The sequence below is a fragment of the Arvicanthis niloticus genome, chromosome 7, assembly GCF_011762505.2.
Source record: "Arvicanthis niloticus isolate mArvNil1 chromosome 7, mArvNil1.pat.X, whole genome shotgun sequence".
Lineage (NCBI taxonomy): Eukaryota > Metazoa > Chordata > Mammalia > Rodentia > Muridae > Arvicanthis > Arvicanthis niloticus.
The window spans coordinates 29502965-29523261 of NC_047664.1; the positions used below are offsets into that span (position 1 = coordinate 29502965).

Genomic DNA, 20297 nt, shown 5'->3' on the forward strand with positions numbered 1-20297 from the left:
AGAGGCCCAAGTAAAGCAGTAAGACTGGGATTTTTAATTGGCCATGTTTGAAAGTATCTAAAAGTCTTTAAGTTTAAAATTGCTTTTTTTAGTTTTTTTTTTTAATGTAGGAATACTTAGAGCCATGTGAGGTTGTACATGCTTGTATTCCAAACACTTGGGATACTGAAATAGATAGCCAGACCATGTCTCAAAAAACAAAGCAAAAGTAGTCATATTGGTGTGTAGTCAGTACCCAGGTATAGCCACAGAACTCTTCTCCAGGTGCAACTCTGAACCCAAAAATACCAACTCTTACTCTCTGGCCCTACACTCTAGCCACCTCAAACACTCCCTTTGCTTTCTTTCTAGATATGTGGAGGGTTTTTTTTTAATTGGTACACATAGACTTCAAGATCCCACAGAAACTAAAAGCTACAGATGCTCATGTTTCAAGTGCAAATGATGCTGGGTTTGCATATAACATAAGAACACTTCATATATATTAACTACTTGATTATAATAACATCTAAATCTATACAACTAATATAGGCTATACTGCATTGCTTTAGAAGGATAGCAAAAATTATCTGCTAATATTTAATGTAGATATATAGTTATTGTTCCCCCAAATATTTTTGCTCTGTGATTGTTTGAATCCATGGATATATGAAATCTTAAAGGACACTAATAATACTTTCATTTACTTTTTTAAAAAAATGAACCATAGAAAATCTAGAGTGGATCTTAACATCTTTCATCTAGTTATTAAATATGCTTAATAATAAAATATTAGTGAATTACCGCTTCTTATTGTAATATTTCTCAAATATTTAATTGATTGATTTCTAAGTCATTGTTTTTAGCTTCAAGTGTATTTTGAAAGAATGTTGGTATTCATTTCTGTCTTTTAAGCAATTGCCACAAAATGACAAATCAGAAAACACAAAGTAGCATATATACTGATTTGTAACTGAGTTTTTAAAAGACAAAAACAAAAAAAGTACAAAAACAGAAGATGCTTAGAGAAGACCCCTGTATTAGGATGGCGAAGGGTAATGTGTTCAGTTAGCAAAGTGCTATCACCAATTCTGGTCACCACTTAATCAGAAAGACCAAATACATGCTGTGTCTCTGGCCCTGACTTAAGTCCAGGAAAATGGAAGCAAAAACTTGATCCAAAATTAAGAATCAGAAATTTCTCTGGTAGATAGACATACTGTAATTCTTCCTTCCCAGAGATTCAGTCATTAAGTCACATAGACACACAAGCTTGCCTACAACTCTACATTTCCCAACAGATGTACAGCGAGAGCAAAACCAAGGAAGGCACTGAGTGTTCCCAGGCAGGGGGCAAGGGGGGGCTTCCTATGAAGATTGGGCCACCACAATAGATACATCATATATGCATAATGCAAATGTCTTTAAGGAGACAAAATAATTTAGAAAAGAAAACCCGGAACCACCGTTAATCTCCAGTTCGCGTAAAAAAGACACTAGATGGTGCTATGGACCAAGAAGTGTATTATTTGTTAAGGTGCTAAGGTACGTGCGTGCGAGCGCCCAGGGAGGGAAAGTCTCCCTCTGCCAGCACCTTTCCCCTCTTCTTGCCCTTTCCAGATCAGCACATTTCACTTGGCTTGTGAGAAATATTTGCTAGTCATGGCTTATGAACCAAATGAGAATTTATTTAACTAGATTTACATGTATTTTCAAACAGCTAGCCTTGAGTTTGTTAATGACAGTAAAGCAAGAAGAGATGTGAATTTGAGATCAGATGACCTCAAATATTTGGGGCAAAGTCCATGCCCAGTTAGGACTTGGCTCTTTAGAGAAGGGAGACAGCTACGAAGAGTTAGATTTGGCAGCCATGTTTCTCAGGAAACACATTCTTACAAATTCATTGGAGGTGAAATTATCTATATAAGGTCACTTTTCTTTTCTTTCCTAGTGTTCTTTCTGAAGGGGTACCCTTGTGGAACCTGTTCTATCAGATTAGCATTGAGGAGACAATCAGAGAAGAGAAGTCAGCCTCCTTCCACTTCTGCTCACTGGCAGAAAGCTTTTTCCCAATGGGTTATTATAGCTCTGTTCAGATTCATGGGGCTACAAAACAGTTTAGCAGTTGACCACACAGATAAAGACACACAAAGTCCTCGCTGAGGAAAATATAAGCTTATAGAAAACTTACAAGAACCAAATGTGAGGCTGGTGAAATAGGTCAGTGGGGAAAGGTACCTCCAAGCATGACAGTCTGAGTTCAGTCCCAGGCCCACATTGTAATTAGGAGAGAACCAATGTAGAAGTTGTCCTCTATTCTCCACCCAACTGCTGTGGTTCACAACTTGCCATAAATATATATAATTTTCTTAAAAAGAACTAATATAATTTTAGTATATCTTACTCCAATACTTAAAAAATAAAATTAGTGTAGACCCTTAAGAATCAGCTGTTTTAAAATAGTTTAGAAGATTTTATTTTTAGTCTATTAGAATTTTGGGAACTTCAAGTAAAGTCTTAATAATTTTAAAAAAAAAAATTAAAACATATAAATTATCATTGTCCTCATAGGACATATTAAGTTGGATTTTGAGTAAACCATTTTAGAACTTTGAGACTTTACTTTCATTCTGACAGCTCTGAAAAGCTTGAAGGTTTGAAGAATCTGAGTATAGTACTTGGTGAAGATTGTAGCCTGGTAACTGGATGTTATCAGATTAGCCTGGTATCCTTTCAAAGACCACCCAATACAATATATTCAGATGAAGAAATCACCCACTTCAGAGGAGAGAACAGCAATCTGGACACATGCTGTCTCTTCTAGAGTCCATCTGCTTTATATGAATAATATTTGAATAGTATCAGAATTGCTTTTTCTTTGGTTTTACTACAGAGAACCAACCCAGGAATTTACCTGTTTCCAAAAAAAGAAATAGGACAGGAGACACCAGGGACTGCCACCAGGGGTCGGCACAGCCAAAGACTACAGCAAGCCCAGGGAAAAATAGCCATGAATGATAATCTGCCAGCACGAACCAAGCCATTTCGTTTTCTCAGAGGCTGGGAGCGCTGTCGGACCAGGAACCGTGTTGCCAGTGGGTTTCTGTAGGGCTAGAGCCGTAGAAATAGGGCTCGATGTCTTACAAGGCTCTTTTCTGTCTAAACACTTAGGGAGTAGCTCTGCATGGAGCAAAACTTGGTTCACATGGGTCCTTTCAGTCAGTGGATGGGGCCTGGCCTAAGTCTCCCCCTCCCCCGCCCGCCCCTCACTCTTTAGTATAGTAAAATTTGTATTTCACCCAGTGTTGCTTCTTAAATAATCTATCAACATAGAAATGCTTACTTGTGAATAGAAGCATGGATAATTCTTAATTGTTAACAAAATAATTGTTTGGAGAAGAAAATACTTGTTAGTATGTTAACTAACCCTGAATGTAGATGTGTCGGGAGGCACATATTCTGGAACTCTCCTTATAGTGCCAGACTTGTGAACTCTAGTGTAACTTCTGTTCCCACTGTGGTCTTCTCCTTAGCCATCCTCTGATTGCCTCCTTTCATACGTGGGCTAAAGGCTGCTCTACTACTATTCTGGTGAGGCCTTTAAGTGGCATGTCCCATCAGAAGATGACAGAACCTCAAAGTGTAACCCCTACTTGCCCTACTGGAGTCTCAGATTGTTGCTACTCAGACAACCCCTAGCTGGGCAATTGCTCTGCTGTGACCCTCAGCAATCCCCTTTGTGATATCTTAGTTTTTCAGTCACTTTTAATTACCAATTCAGCACTTTTGTCCATTTAATAGATGACTGTAGGGTTAATACGTGACTGCTCAGAACCTGTGCTGTATCAAGATTCTCTTCTTTCCCTTATCTATATATACTTCCTAGATTTCATTACCAATCTAAATGCTTGTGTGCACCTAACTGCTTCTCTCTTGGGCCCACAGCCCACTGTCCCCTCCTTGTCAGCATCTCTTGCACATGGTCTCTGTTCTTATTCCAGCAGTGACTATACCAGTCAGAAAGTTAGGGCCCATCACCACTATTTTCAGCAACCTGCTACCTTGTCTCTCCTAATGATCTTGGAACCTGAACTGCCTAGATGTACCATGACCACTTCCACTCTTCAGCATCTGTCATCAGGGTCACACTTACAGCTACAAGCCAGGGCCGCCCAATGTTCTTCTGCTTCTGCCTATATACTCCCATCATTGGGCCCTGTTCCTTCACCCACCGAGAGGTACTACTCCTTGAAGTGTATAGTTTCTATCCATTTCTTACACCATGCCAGGTATTCTCTAATGGGCTTTAGTATCTTTTGTTGTCTCATCCTTTAGTCTTAAGACACAAAGAAAGGCTACATTGTAGTGCTGAAGAACAAACTCCTGGTGCACATACATTCTAGACAAGCACACTACCACAGAATTACTGGCCCAGCTAGATCTAGAAAGATCCTTGAGCCCATTTGTTGTTCATAGTCCAGGTCAAAAATGCATCTAAATTTATTTTCAAATCCAAGATGCTCCTCACTGCTTGTTCTTGGGGGGGGGGGGGGGGGGAACGTAGCTTCATTCCTTAAACATGCCTCCTTGGATGATAGACCAGTTGCCTGTTTGTGTTGTTTTTCAAAAAAAAAAGAAGTGAAATGGAGTTGCTTATTCTGTATCAGACTCTATTATAAAACAGGTTACACCTGACTTCACCCTCAGAGTCCCCTAGGAGATGGATATATTGCTAACTCTGTATTAGACTTTAAGAGACTTCGAACAGAAACCTCCAGTCTGTTGTCCTGGCCATGGAGGCTGTAGGAGCAATCTGGGCATGACAAGCAGGTTCAAATGCATTCTCATTTCTTCCTATACTTTGGAAGCCTTGACCTCTATAAGAATGAGTATCCTACATTCTGTGACAGCCTTGTGTGGGGTTTAAGGGTCATACCTGGCCATCTCTTACAACTTGTGAAGTGCTATGATATAGTCAGCGTGGGCCACTTCTTACCCTATTGTTAAGTTGACAACTTTAGAAAACACCTTCACAGCCAACTTCTGCTATTCTGGCTCTTACTATCTTTCCACCCTTCTTTCTCAGTGTTCCCTTAAGTACAAGAATTGTATTGTAGATGTATCTGTAGGGACTGAGCACTCCATGATTAGTTGTTCTCTATATTTTGTCTAGCTAGGCTTTCTGTCATTATTTCCATTTGTTGCAAAGAGGTGAGAGCTATAGCTATCTGTGAGTATAAGGATGAGTAGAATCCATTTAGAAATTATGCTGGTTTAGTAAAGTGATACAAATATAGATAGATAGATAGATAGATAGATAGATAGATAGATAGATTCTCTAATATCCATGACCTCACTTGCACTGGAAAATTGGGTAGGTTTCCAGTACTGGCCTTAAGTCAAATTAGAGAAATCATTGGTTGCCACCAAGATATGGGTGCCACTATTGCACTGCTAATATCTTGCCATGCCGGTAATTGTTGTGATTCATGGGTGTTATAGCTGGGTAGGACAATTGGTCACCTTCTTCGCTTAGTAGCTTTTATAGCACCTTTTGGTATTATGAAAACTAATCTTCTGGAAGGAGACTTTCAAGTCAGATCCAGCTTGAGTATACCAGGTCATATGTCTAAACTTCATGGTATCTTTAGCAATAGGGACTTACCTTCAACTTCCAGAAGGCAACCAAGAGCAGCTGCAATAGCTATACTGTTCTGAAGGTGTCTTGGATACCCCTGACAAACAAACCAAAAGGAGATCTTTCATGCCTCATACTGGGGTTTTTATTTGATAATATATAGCGTTTTCAGGAAGCATTGTCATTCCAAGTGGGATAACTTTATTTTGAACTATGCATGTACTATGTATACACACAGACTTAACATGTATTGTATGTAGCTAATATGATTTCATAGTATTTTTAAACTACTGTTTTGTTGGGGTCCTGATCACCCAAAGATAACCATTTTGATGAAACTCTATACCCTCATTGACATTTTTTTTCTTTTCTTGCCTTTTTATATACAGAGCATGGTCTTGGGCTTCAAGTACTAATGAACAACGATAATAACTCGTCCGTGGAAAGCCTTAACTCAGCTTGCAACATGCAGTCTGATACTGATACTGCGCCACTTCTTGAGAATGGCCAGGATGCCAGCAACCAGGGAGCAGCGGCAGCCAGCTCCCGGGGACAGCCACAGGCGTCCCCAAGGCAGAAAATGCAACGCTCGCAGCCTGTGCACATTCTTCCTCTCAGGTGGGCCAGAACACGTGCTGTCTGCCCAGACAGTGCACTCTGATCTCCAAATGGTGATGGGCAGTGACTGTAAAATCAAGTTAGATGAGTTTCTTCTCTTAATAGCAGCTACAGTTATCACTCTATAATCTTGAGGAAACTGATCCACAATCCTAAAGCTGAAACACAGTTCTGACACACACATACACACAGACACACACACACATTTACTGTAGTTCTCCCTACACATACATAGCAATGGTGAATTTTGGCTTACAGATTAGACACTATAATATGTACAGCAATAATTAATAGTACAACAGAACAATTATAACACTAATGAAGTCACGTGAGTGGATCCCATCCTTCCTGTTGTGATAGTGAGATGACACAAAGTGGTAAGATGGAAGTAAGCAAGTGGGATGTGTGTTGTGATACACTAGGCTGCTGCTGACCATCTGGGGGTATGTCATCAGAATTTTCAAGTCACGCTTCTGCCAGCTGATCTCAAAGAACTAAAAATGCAGCTCTCAGTGGCCCTGGGTATGCTGTGTAACATTTCAGCTTTTAGTGTGAACTTTGCTGCCTGGCTTAGCATCTACACCTTTTCCTGAGCTCCTGATTCCTAGCAGATACCACAACCATGCTCCAAGGCCATGTTCCTCTGAGTAGGGTCTACAGACCAGCTGCAGTGTCCTCCAGGACCTACTCAAAACTACAGTTCCAAACCTCCATCGTGGTTCTGTTTTGGCCTTATCCATAGGGGACTGAACAGAAAAGCATATCTGTATTAGCAAAAAGAGAGTACTGGTACCTTGAGGGAACTTCTTGGGAGGTGGCAGATCTGAGCTGAGTTCATGATAGTAAGAAAATGGAAGGTTGGAGAGTGGAGGCAAGGAGCAGTTTTAAAGACTTCTGTACTTTTCCCAGCAACTGGACAGAGAAAAGTTTAGAACATATAAGAAAGGATACATTTTGGTTTAGGTAGTGCAATTCTGAATTTGAGAGTTATGGGGCAGGAGGGAGAGAGCAACATGGCTGCAGAGTATGCCCTGACATGAAAGCCATGTGAAGAGCTTACAGACCTGAAAGTGATGGGGCCCCCAATATGAAGAAGGGTGCAGTTAGGTGATGGCACTGCAGAACAAGAAGTAGTCATGCTTTTCAAGTACGTGACTTTTATGTGAAGTTAGAGAGCACAGAAGAATAAGAGCTTGGCTGATTTTGTGTTGAATAAAAGTAAGCAACCTATTTAAGAGTATTAAGTAGGTGATAGTAGTTTTGTTGAGGGGAAGATATAGAGCCCCATAGTCATCTCTGGTTTATGAAACCAAGCTGAGGAAGGCAGCTCTTGAAGAGCCTTTGCCTGGCTCAGTCTCAAGACTCCCATGAGTTTCAGGCTTGCATGATCCAGCAAGAATGACAAGCCTTAATATAAACTTGTTCCTGCCCCTCTGGGAATTCACAGATGTGTGTGCAGTGGACTGTGCTTGGGATTGTTGCCCAGCCTCTGTCCAGCTGGAGTTCTAGTGGTTGTACTTTCTCAGCACTGCCTATTCTGGGATGTTCCACTCCTCCTTGCTTCCAGAAACTCCTAAAAGGGTTCTTTATGGTCTAACATTAAATCTTCTTCAGCCTCAGTAACCATCTTTCCCTAGATGTCTACTCTTTCTAAGGATGTGGGTGCTGGGTTCACACTGTAGAAGGGCTCCCAATGATTCCCACAGGCTGGGTGAGCCAAATGGAGGAAAGTATAAAGGAAAAGTCTGCAGAAGGCCCAGATATTCGACAGGCTAATTGATGGCAGCAGGAGGAGGGTTCTGGTGAGGGAGAGAATTATTTTCATCAAGTGGATGAACAAGGCAAGGTTTTGGAAGCACAAACACCTCCACCTCCCAGGTCCTGGCAGTTTTGTAGCCATCTTGACATCCCTGAATCCCAGGTCCTCTCCACAGACACTTTCATTTTGCAGCCTCAGGGACATCCTCTTTTGATGTGAGCCTCTGTAACAGGGATTGCTTTCATCTTTGCATAATGTCCCTTAATCACACTTCTGGGCAGTATCTGTGAAATGTCATAGCAGAAAAAAATTAATGAGGTTAAAATTGAAATAATTTATAAATTTTCAATACACTCTAATAAAGAAGGAGGCTTTTATGAGCTGTGGAACATCAGAAACAGTCCTGTCTGGTTCTGTAGATGAAAGATGCTCAAACTCAAACTGCTATAAGAAGACCACGATTTGTTAACAGTAAAAATAAGCTTTCTGCGTATCATCAGGCTGATATAGGAATGACTTCCCCGTGTTTCACAACACAGATTCACTTCATGCCTTGAGAGAGCTGGTGTTTTAATAGTCAGAGCATCATTTCCTGGTCTACACGAAACAGCTAGGCAGATAGATCTTCCTTTGAAGTCAGAGGATGGTTGGTAAGGCCAGTGATCACACAGTGAATTTTCGAATTGCAACTTCTCTCAGGGAAGCTCATGGATCAATGATCTTATCAGACTGTAAAATATTCAAAAAATTATTTGAAAATAATATATAAAACATAGTTCCCTGATATGCCGAAATAAGAGGAGAGCCAGACATTCTGAGCAGATCAGGAGTGGACCCCACTCTGCCTGTCCTAAAAGGAAGGCTCTACACACTGGTAATATCCCCTCACTGGTGGATGGGTAGGTGGATGGGATTAAGTGCCTCCCCAGGAAGCCCCAGAAAATGGAGTCAGGAGGTCACCATCAGGACTCTACAAAGAAAAGCACTGGGCATTTATTATTATTTTAGCTTTGACTTTGAACTTGATTTCTCTGCTGTTTTCATAATTATACCCAATTCATCATCCATTGCTTAATGGGCTGACAAGTAAGCTTTGGATTTTTCAAAGGGGGAAAGGAAGGAGAGATGACCGTGAAAAAGTGCCAAGGAATACAGAGGAGAAGCCGACTCAATAAGGACATTCTAGGAAGATAGATACATGAAGCTTTGATTTCCAAACAGAATAGTCCTAATCCCTTTGCTCATAAATTGATCATTTCCACAGTTCAGGTGAGGAAACAGGAAGCCTCCTACGATCAGATATGTGTTCATTTCAAAGACTTCAGGAAGTCCTGTTCTCTCAAAGCTGCCTTTATTCATTAAACCTTTTTATGTACAGGGTACACACTGAACAGATGCCAACAGAGTATATAGTATGCTGAGCCCAAAATATAGATTATATAGTAGCCATTTTTTAAAGTGAACACTCGGGATTGATGACCAGTCATCCTAGAGAACAGAAACTGTGCTCATTGAACAGTAGCCCCCGCCTCTCTCCTCTGCGCCTACCGTTCTACTTTCGGAATTCAACTACTTTGTATGCCCTGCTCAATGGAGTCTTCCAGTATGTGTCCTGCTACTGGATTTATAGCATATGTCAGAATTCCCTTCCCTTATTATTTTTTTTTTTTTTTTTGATAGTTCTCTTTTTAAGGCTACATGATATTTTATCACAGAGACACGCATATTCACAGTTGGACAGTTAGGCTACTTCCCAATTTGGGCCACTATGAATAATGCTGTCATGAACATGGTTGTGCCAGCATCCACAGAAAGCCAGCATTTCCTTCTCTGGGGCGTAGACCCAGCAGGTGTGTGCTGGGGTGGCAAACTAGTTTTTGATTCCTTCCTTGTAGGCGCCTTCAGGAGGAAGACCAGCAGTTCAGAACTTCATCTCTTCCGGCCATCCCCAATCCGTTTCCGGAGCTCACTGGTGGGGCCCCTGGGAGCTCTCCTTCGGTTGCTCCTAGCTCCTTGCCTCCACCTCCAAGCCAGCCTCCTGCCAAGCATGTAAGTGGTCCCTGACTACAGCACAGTGATGCATTTCTTTGTGGAGAAAGGAGGGAATTTCTAAGATGGCCTCTTTGGGTTGATATGAGCTTTTGTCTCATGAGTCCTTTTAATGTATTGGCCAAAATTCAATTTACTAAGTTAGGAATGTATCAGGATCGTTTTCAAAAAAATTAGTTATGTATTTATATACTTATTTATGTATGTTTTATTTATTTATTTATTTATTTATTCATTCCTGGGGGCAGCATGTGTGCCATGATGCATGTATATAATTAAAGGACCATTTTTGTAAGTCAGTTCTCTCTTTACACCAGTCTTGGAGGATCAAACTCAGGTCCTTGGGCTTGGTATCCCAGTGTCTTTAGCCTCTCATCAGACTTAGGAATGCATCACTGTGCTTCAAAGCATCTTAACTGTGTTTTGTTGTTGTTGTTGTTGCTGCTGCTGCTGCTGCTGTTGTTGTTGTTTTTTCAATTAATGATTTGATGCTTGAGGATGATTTTAGCTCTTTTAAAGAAATCGTGCAACCAGGTCATCCAGGTCAACCAGCCCTTCTGCTGTGGCACACCGCTGGGCCTTCCTGTGCGTGTACTCTTCAGTATGGGATACAATCAGAGCTTCCATCTTGAGGTCTTGACTTCGAATGCAGCCTGCTCAAGGCCAAAGAATGGCCACTTGGCCCAGGAGTTAAGAACTGCCTTTTTAAAACTTGTTTCTCCTTTGAAGTGGTACTATGAAGTAGAGAACTAGTCACTGACCCCATGTGAGAAACTCCCCAGTGACAGCCACTCAGCTTATCAGAAACATGGGCAGGGGAATCATGTCATCTCAAACTCCCTGAGCAGTGGGCTGGGAACAGGATGGCCCAGGACTCAGCAGCACACTACACCCTGCTGCAGGGATAGAGCAGAGACAGTGACTTTGCATGGAGGCTCTGCTCTGTGTGGTGCACGGGCTGCTGTGGTGCTCACTTACTGCTTTGGTCAGCCCTGTAAATCAGTACAGATGTCACTGTCTCCTACAGTGGAGGAAACTGAGGCCCGTGTCAGCAAACAGTATGTCTGACTTACCGTCTAGGCCTAGAGTCCTCACAGGCTTCCTGCCACCTCAATTGCCTCTTTCAAACTTGCAATTTAGAAGATTCTGTGTTTCCCCACTAGACCCATTCCTCCTCCTACTTGCCCACCTCTGCTGTACTCTAACACAGAGGAGCCAGCAAGCCCCATTCTCTGCAGTCTAGTGGTATACAGCACCAGGCTTTCCAGCACTAGGCTTTTTTCTAATACTCGATGGCTTGGGAACACTGCTCCCCCTGAGTGCCTCTCGAGCCGCCCACATTACAGCACTGTCAGACTTAGAAGGTGAGGTCAGTGTTCCTTGTCTCAGAGCCAGCACTGTCCTGGCTTCCACACAGGGTCACATGCTGAAGTGCATCTGGGCTGTCTACCTCCCTGGTGACCTTCTGCCTTGAGTAAGGATCCTGATGATCGTGTATGGTTTGTCCCGAGGTTGTTTACAAGTTTCCTGTCCTGAAGTAGACCACAAAAGTACTGTCTGGCCCTTGCCTTGGCTGGCAAGAAAATGAGCCTCCTCCCCACCGATTGTCCAAATTTGTAAGAATAAGGAAACCCGGGAATTTTGCCTGCTCGTGTTTTTCTTGGGATCAGAGTTGGCTCTTCATGAGAACAGTGCATTGGCGTGTTTGTCGTCAGATTCCTCAAGCCAACTGGGACCAGTGAGAGGAGGGAGGGTGTTTCTCACTTGTGGAAGGCTGTTGTTCTTTGTGGCTGTTTTAAGTTCTATTTTGTATTTATTCTTTGATAACCTCATGTATGTAAATTGTATATTTTGATCAATATCACACTCTTTCTAAGTCTCCTCTTCCTCAGAAGCCCTAGCCTACTCTCTTGTATTTTTGTGGTTGTTAATTTTTTTAATCACATCTATTTATTTAGTAGGGACACACATGCAGTACAGTGAGTGTGGACATCAAAGGGTAAATTGAAGGACTCAGTTAGTTCTCTTCTCTCATATAGATCCACAGATCAAACTCAGTTCCTCAGAGTAGAACCCTGGTACTTTGATATGCATTGCCATCTCACCAGCCTTTTTAGTTTTGTTCTGACCCATTGAGTTTTATTGAGGGTAAAGGTTATTTACCAAGCATGAGCAACTTATTAATAGCTACACCACTGAAGAAAGTCATCCCATACAGGGGCTATGCCAATAGCATAGAGTAAGCTAAATCCAGCTTGTTACCTTCCAACAAACACTGCCCTGAGTATAGCTTGTCTGAGGGGCTGTGTACTCAGCAGCCTGGTGGGACAGCTTTATTGGGAAGGGTGTGAGGGACCCCATATCACTGAGAACTGGCACAGTTACAGATGACAATGATACTAACATGGCTGCCGGATTTATGGGTTTCCAAGTTGTCTCAACCACTGTCAGGATATATTTAGCTGCAGAAAACCAAACCTGGCTGACTTCCTTCATGAGGACACTTAACTTTCATGGAGTAGGATATCTGGGGCAGAAAGCCGAAGCTGCCCTGACCTTGTTCAGTGTTGTAGAACACTGTCTCTGAAGGCGGAGCTGGTGTGACCAAAGTTGGGCCTGTCATTAAACACAACCTTTCTACCTCAGTGGGTGAGCCAGTTGCATGAACACATTCAGTGGTGACAGGGGAAACTGAGATCCTATCTGGAGTGCACTGACACACACACCAGACCTAGCAGATAGAGTCATTGTTGACTTGTACTGTTCAAGGGCAGAACTTCTGAGAACTATGGGGCATCAAGGGAACTTGGAAGAGGAGGTCTGATTCATGATAGGTAGTGCTGTAGACAGGACCTTTTCTGAATTCATAACAAGTTCAGCAATGGCAGACTTTTCTTTCAACCAGTAGAGTTTCCTGTGACCACATAATGACTCCTTAGAGCATGTTTTTCCATTTGCTATTTAAACACAATTAGTCTCATATTTGGTGCCCCATCATTAATGGTGCATAAATACTGCCTCAACTCCAAACAGCTCTTTTCTTTTTGCTTAATTTTAAAAATTAATTTTCTGGAACTGAATTGATGGCCTTACACAGGATTCCACTCCTGCATTTACTGAAAACCACTGGGGTCTTCCTAGGCATTACCTGCCATTCTGTGAATGCACTGCCACTTGAGACCTCTGTATAGTGGGAAAATCTAACCCTGGCCACCATGTAAAGAGTAGACTCTCCTCTACATGAAAGCCTCAGCCACTCATTCACTAGTCCTCCTGCTCTTGGTACCTCCATAGCTTGTGTGTCATCTTTTCTGGTGCCTTCTGAGATCAAAAGTATCGAAACCTAGACCTAACTGAAGTTTAATTTGAGTTTTGAGACCCCAGCCTGAGGCAAATTGTGACTGCTTACAAAAGTCTCTAGGCTCTAGATAGAACTGAGATGGGGATGCACAGTGAGACAGAGACAATGCCAGTATCCCATGACAGCCCAGCATAAGACATATCAAGTCATCCTGTGTCAAAAGATAAAATCCTCTGTTTAACATATCCATCCCTTTTTCCTCTGACCTCCTACTCACTCATATCTCTTCAAGTGGCCCTGCCTGGTGGCCTGTCTTCTCTATACTAAGAGGCAAGCCCAGTGTATGGAGGGTGAGCCCAGGCTCATGCATTATGATGGCTGCTGGCCCCTTCAGAGCAGTAGTACCTTAGAAAGCCTCAATTCCCTGTCTGTCAGAAGAGGCTGGTGTCACTGACCCTAGCCTCTCAGAGCAGTTGTGACATTAATAAAGCACATAGGAAAACATAGGCACAGTGCAGCTGCTTCCTATATTTGATACAAGACCTAATGCCACAGCTGCCATTGTGGGTGCTTCTTTTACCCTCTTCTCCTCGTGTGGAATAGAACAGACCACCAGAGAATGGCTCAAATCTCAGCCAAGACTCAAGAAGGGCGAGGCCACTTTGCACAGTCAGTAACTAAAATGTCAAAAGAATAGAATTTGTATCTGAGACCACTCACATGTAAGCCCTTTGTTGAAGCAAGGTGCCACAGCAAATCCTGAGTAACAGAACACCTGAGCTGAACATTCATACACCATCTCATTAGGAGTACCCATGTGAATTTACCAAAAGCAGCCAGGCAAAACCACTAGCTTGGGCTGGGGATATAGTTCTGTGGTGCAGCATTGTCTACCAAGTACTAGGCTCTGGGTTGGGAAACATGTTTATTTCATAGTTTGGGAAATTTTGCATTTTCTCCCATGTTCTTTGGAATTCACATTTCCTACTTGGTCTTAGAGGATCTGAAAAAGTTAACAAAGAAAGCTCAAGTTAACCTAGAGCTTTTTGAAGGTTTTAAAAAAGAAAAAACACTTTACATATTTTAAGTATTTATTAAACATTGCAGATTATAAAAATACTCACATAAAAACAGTTCCCACTGAGCCTACTTCGGATATGGTGCTAAATTGCCCAAAATAAAAGTGAAGGCTGCCCCTGACTGTCACAATTGATTGGTGGTGTTGCTAAGTGCTCAGAGCCCCAGCATTACAGCCTCTGGAGCCAGAGCATAATCCCTCTTGCTTGGACGACGTGCGGTACCTTCATGTCTCTGTTCGCCTCTGAACAAATGATGCAATCACAGCAGGGAGCCTTGACCTAGAGCCGGCCATGTACTTGGCTAAAAATGAGACAAGAAATCATCCCAGGAATCTCATGTGAAATCCCAGCCTAGTGTTTCTCTGCACTATAAATATCTTATATAAATTCTATAAATTTGAGAAGCCTAGCTGATTACTACAGTCTTAGATCTCTCTTATCTTGAAAGAGTACTGCAAACATGAGCCTTTAAATTTTATCTTGTGGAAAGAACTACCAGCCTTTAGCTACAGGAATGAGTCTGTGCCTTCCCTGCACAGGGACCAAGGTGATAAGATCCTTCTGCAGAATCAGAGGCCAACAAGAGGAAGGGCTTATTTTTTGAATATTGGTAATTTTAAAAAAAAAAAAAAAAAGCCTCCAAGTCTGCTAGAAACCAGAAATCATTTTCCTGGGAAAATTGATTTGCGAATTCTTACTTGATGGTTCGCTTTAAATTTCATTAGAAAATGGGAATGTCGCCAGCTAGTGAACTTTTTACCTGATTAGCTTCTGTCCTAGTTAGCTTCAGCTGTCAACTTGACACAGCCCAGAGTCATCTGAAGGGAGGCTCAATTCAGAGACTGCCCAGATCAGATTGGCCTGGGGCCATGTCTGTGAGAGATTGTCCTGACTGGTGATTGATGTGGAAGGCCCAGCCCACGCCCGCCCGGGCAGCCCCATCCAGAGGCAAACAGGTCTGAGCCGTATAAGGAAAGCTGGCTGAGTGAATTTTCCTATTGTTCCCATACTGAGCTCTTGCCTGACTTTCCACAGTGTTAGACTAGGACTGGAAGTTATAAGTCAAGTAGCCCTTTTCCCACGGAGTTGCTTTTGGTCAGTGTTTCATCTCAGCATCAGAAAACAGGCCAGTTCCCCTTTTGCAAAGGCTTGGCTTGCCATCTCACTTGCCCTCAAATAGCACTCTTCCCTGTGTTTGCATTAGAATCCACAGGTCACCTTGCAGGGAAAGCAACTTGTTATACCCACAGCATGTGAACGTCTGCTCTTCATAGATGCATCTGAGCATCTCTCATGCAAAAGTGAAATCCAAAATGCTTCAGACTCCAACATCAGGTCACAAGTGGAAGACTCCACTTTTGCTACTTCATTAAACTATTAACATATTAAAATTATTGTTTTATTATATAAAAAACCTTCAGGCTAAGATTAGTCCACTCTTGAAACTAAACTTTACATTTAGACTTGGTTTCCTCCCCAGGTAACCTCATTGTGTATATGCAAATAGTCCCCAGACTGAAGAAACTTAAAATCACAAACATTTAAGGTAGGCCACACTTGACCTATGAGCAACTGAGAGGGTGTTTTTCCACACTCTGCACCTCTGATGGTCCTCCTGGTTTAGAACAGAGGTGTCTCATGACATTACAAAGTTGAAAGCTTTTTGTCTTAGCTGAGGGTATCCCATACAACTTGGAAGTGTTCACCGCCACTACCAATCCTTAAATCTTAGCCTCTTCACTCTTGTAGCAGACATTAGTCTAAGTATAAAACTGCCTTGCTGGCTGAAACTCGCCCTTGCTTGAGTCTTCACGTCTGTGCCTGTGCTGTAAGGCATCTTTTTGCCCAGTATGGCACTTCCCTCCTCCTTCTTCCATGTCTGGGTACACGTCTCCCAGACATTCACCCCTCACTCTCTTAACCAGCCTGAGTGGAGTCAGAACAAACATAAAAATGATTTTAAAAAAAAAAAAATCCCTGGAGGGAAGCAAGCAAGGGTATTTTGAGTGTCCTCAGCAGAGGGAGTGGAGTAAACACCCTCCCGTGGCCATGAGTGCCAAGTCTCCACATTTCTAGGAAAGAGAATACAGATGTTGACCCCATCTGGAAAGGTTAATAATTACATGTCTTCAGGTTCTCTAGAGAACTACATGCAAATGACTACTTGTTTATCTTTTACCTTACCTCAAAGTCGTTTCCTTCTTGTAGTTTCATCCACAGACATTCTGTGCTGAGTCAAAGCACTAGGTTCCTAACAGTTTTATAGTGTCCTGGCATCTTGGATTCATTTATATGAGCAGTACATTCCTTGACTTTTATCCCTGGAAGTGTTTCTGTTCACACTGTCCCCACTTTCTCCACCAAGCCCTGGAAAGGAACCAGATCAGTGGCAGCAATATCATAAATACTTGAAAGGGGAAGCGGCAGTATTTCCTTTTTCATTTAATTCTGGAATATAAATATGAGTTCTGATCATTAAGTCACAACAAAATAGTGTTTTAACAACAATAAATGTGTTAGGTTGCCACCACTACAGCAAAATAGACCTGAGGCACCAACCTATAAAGATAAAATAGGTTATTTTGACTCAGAGTTATAGAGGGTCTGGTCCAAGATTACATGGCCCTCCTTAGGGTTGGGGTACTGCTGTCAAGTGAGACACAGAGGGGAAACAACTCAATACCATAATACCTCTTTGATGGGCATGCCCACAGTAGCTGAAGAAACACCCAAAACTTCCACTCTCCAAATTTCAAAAAATTAGGGACCAAGTCCTGAACACACGGACCTTTGTAGACACTCAGTTCAAACTGTAACAATAAGATAGTTGACACTTTCTCTCTGCTTTTGGTTTCTAAACATGTTCCCCCAATAAATAGGAATAAAATTGTTTAAAGAGTGAAGGTGAGATGTAACAAGAATGGAGGAGGCAGCTTGAAGAGCAGAGAAAGGAAAGAAGATGAGGTCAGGAAGCCTTGAGTGTATAGTCCCATCTCCATCAGTAGGCACAGGACAGTATTCTGGTGTGGCAGACTTGCTGACCCAAAGGGGTCTCAGCATGTCTTTAGTAGTACCCCTGCCCTGAGCCAGGTTCTGGATATGTTCTACTCAACAGCCAGAGCTCTTCAGGACGTTTCAGACCATAGAAAAGTCCCAGGAGAATCAGTTTTAGAATGCACTTCTCACTTTATCCCCTGCAAATGAACCTGAAATACTTCCAAAATTTTACCCAGTCTAATTCATATCTTAAATTTTTATAAAATTTTAAATTATATTTTATATTCGTTTTGTGATAAGTCTGATAACTATAAATAAAAAATACCTCTTTTTTAGGAAAAAAAATGTTCTAAATCCTATTTGTAGTTGTGTATTGCTGAATTCTTTGGGATTTCTAGGTTATAAAAGTATTATGCCACAACTTCAGACAGAGCTTCAGTCTAGTGGTTGGAAGTTTTTACATGATTTTTTTAAATTCACTCTCTTTTACTGAGATTATTAATAAAGGCAGCTGTACTAGAATTATACTGCGCATTACAAAGCTGTCTTCCATTCATGGACATATGTGCCCCATGCTTCACCCTGTCACCCAGCAGTTATGTCTGTGCTACTGATACTTGCCAGGCCCAGTGTAAGAACCCATAAGAGCCCAGCAAGATAAGGTTTTGTACATGACACTTAGGAATGGTCTGTGGATCTTTTAAGAGCCACCTACTCACTGGGGAACGAGCCTCAGATAAACAAATCCACCAGAGTCTAGTTCTTTCCATATAGATAGCCTCCTCCCTGTCCAAAAAAGCAAAAAATAAAACCAACTCAAACAAAAACACAACCGCAATACAACAGACTTTTCAAAATTACAAAAACTAAATGTTCACAGTAAAAGCAAAGAGTGAGACAAACACTACAAGAAGCTATCTGAGGTTGGACTTATAGATGAATTCCAGACACTTCTTAAAACTCATGTGTGTGGTGTATGCCTGTATTTTCAGCACTTGGGAGGTGCAAGCAGGAGAACAGGAAAGTTAATGTTCATCCTTGGCTATATAGTGAGTTTAAAGCCAGCCTGGGCTACATGGGACCTTGTCTTAAGGGAGAGTAAGGTTGTAATGATTAGTGTCATTTGTCAGCTTGACAAAATCTAGAATCATCTTGGAGATGGACCTCTGGGGGGTTATCGTATCTAGTGTTAGCTGAGGTGAGAACTATCCATTGGGCAAGGAATCCTGGGTGTAAACGGTGGAGGGTGTGAGCTGAGTGTGGAGAACATCCTCCACTGGTCTCTGTTCTGGACTATGGACATACTGTGGCCAGCCTCCCTCAAGCTGCTGTCACTCGATCTTAATCTGGAACTGTGAGCTAACAGAAGCCCTTTCTCCCTTAAGTTGCTTTTGTAGGTAGGTGTTTTGCCACTGTTGTTAAACATGGGTTATTTTCTCCATAAATCCCTAACTACAGTCTTATTTGCAGAGGTGAGCAGAATGGACAGTGTCTGCATATAGTTTTCATAGACTAGATACGCAGTGTCACGTTATGCAGAGGCACCCTGCTGATCAACATTTTTGTTGTTTGAAATTCCTTCCTTATTATTGTAATAGACAAAGCTAAAGTGACTGTCTTTGGTCACTTAATAGATCGAGTGGGTAGAGTCCCTAACAGTCAGTGTTATTGCTGGGCTAAATGACTCATTGTTTTATGAGTGTATGTGTGTGTATATATATATACATTACATATAAACTCATTTTATAAATGTCAAATACAGTCTGTTCCTTGGAACAAAATGTGAGGGCATGTGGTTTGGTAGGACTGGCCCCTGACCTAGCTGTGTTATTTGTTGCCATCTGATTTTAGATGTCTACTAGTGGCCTCACACCACTGAGACTCTGTGGTGACAGTGGCCAGGATGTGAAGGCAGAGAACCAGATGGTCCATCATGCTGATTAGTTTCTGTAGTTTCAAGAAGTTTTCTGGAGCAAAGGGATAAACCAAGAGATCTGAGACAGTGACATTTGCTTTTGTATCTCTCCTGGAAACCTCTTTGACTCTGAGAGTACCAACCACTTGGAAGAAGGGAGTATAAAGTGTTTTGGGTCCGTGTCCATTTTAAGGTTGGGCCTTCTAAGGTTCTGCTCAACAGACCCTTGTTCCTGTGGTTTAAAGGAATTAGCGTACACACTGTTATTTCTTGGTTTGAGTTTCTTCCTTGATCCCCAGCAGACTCGTCTGCCCAGCAGTCAGGAAGATGTTGTCAATGGTGTCCTCAGTGACAGGTTTTGCTTGGGTTGCCTGATTTTTAGTCCTAGAAACAACCATCTGGGAGGGTGTGGGTGGTATCTATTAATACTTCAGTGAGTGTCGGGAATCGCTTGCTGAATGAAAACTCTTTGTGAGGTGCTTTCATACACTACTTGTGTGACATCCTATGTGTTGAACCATCCTAATTGTACTGCTAAGAACATCCAGTCACAGGGGTTGACACATGCATCAGGTAGCAAAGCCTAGGAACATGTCTAGGACATGTGGGCTGAAAGTCCACACTGCACCACAATTTCTGTCTAGTGTGGCAGATGTGAGAAGTGGGCACTAGGGGAAAATACCCAGGGAATTGGGGAAACTGAAGATCTGGAGATGACAGATGATTTGTCCACAAATTTGCTTGTTCCTCAACAGCTTAAGCATTTTACCCAAAATGTCTGGCCAACTAAGTCCTTGAGAAATGTTTAAACCTAATAAAGAGATATCTTAGCAAGGCATGATGTCAAGCAATTTATCTTAAGAAAATAAACATATGCACTAAGATATATTTGAAGACAATCCTAATAATTCTATAATAAGAAGAAAAAGCAGGGGGGGGGGGGAGTGGGCAGTGTGGGAGAG

At 42.0% G+C, this 20297-nt stretch overlaps 1 protein-coding gene across 4 annotated transcripts in view; it reads left to right on the plus strand.

The window, feature by feature from the left end:
- Grb10 (growth factor receptor bound protein 10) overlaps window positions 1–20297 on the plus strand; it is a 106055-nt gene that overhangs the window by 58396 nt on the left and 27362 nt on the right. For all 4 annotated transcript variants that reach the window (XM_034508656.2, XM_034508655.2, XM_076938110.1 and 1 more), the window contains exons 3-4: window positions 6007–6235; window positions 9890–10043. In XM_034508656.2, the coding sequence (XP_034364547.1) occupies window positions 6033–6235; window positions 9890–10043 (357 nt within the window). In that variant the 5' untranslated portion in view covers window positions 6007–6032. The remainder of the gene's footprint in view (window positions 1–6006; window positions 6236–9889; window positions 10044–20297) is intronic.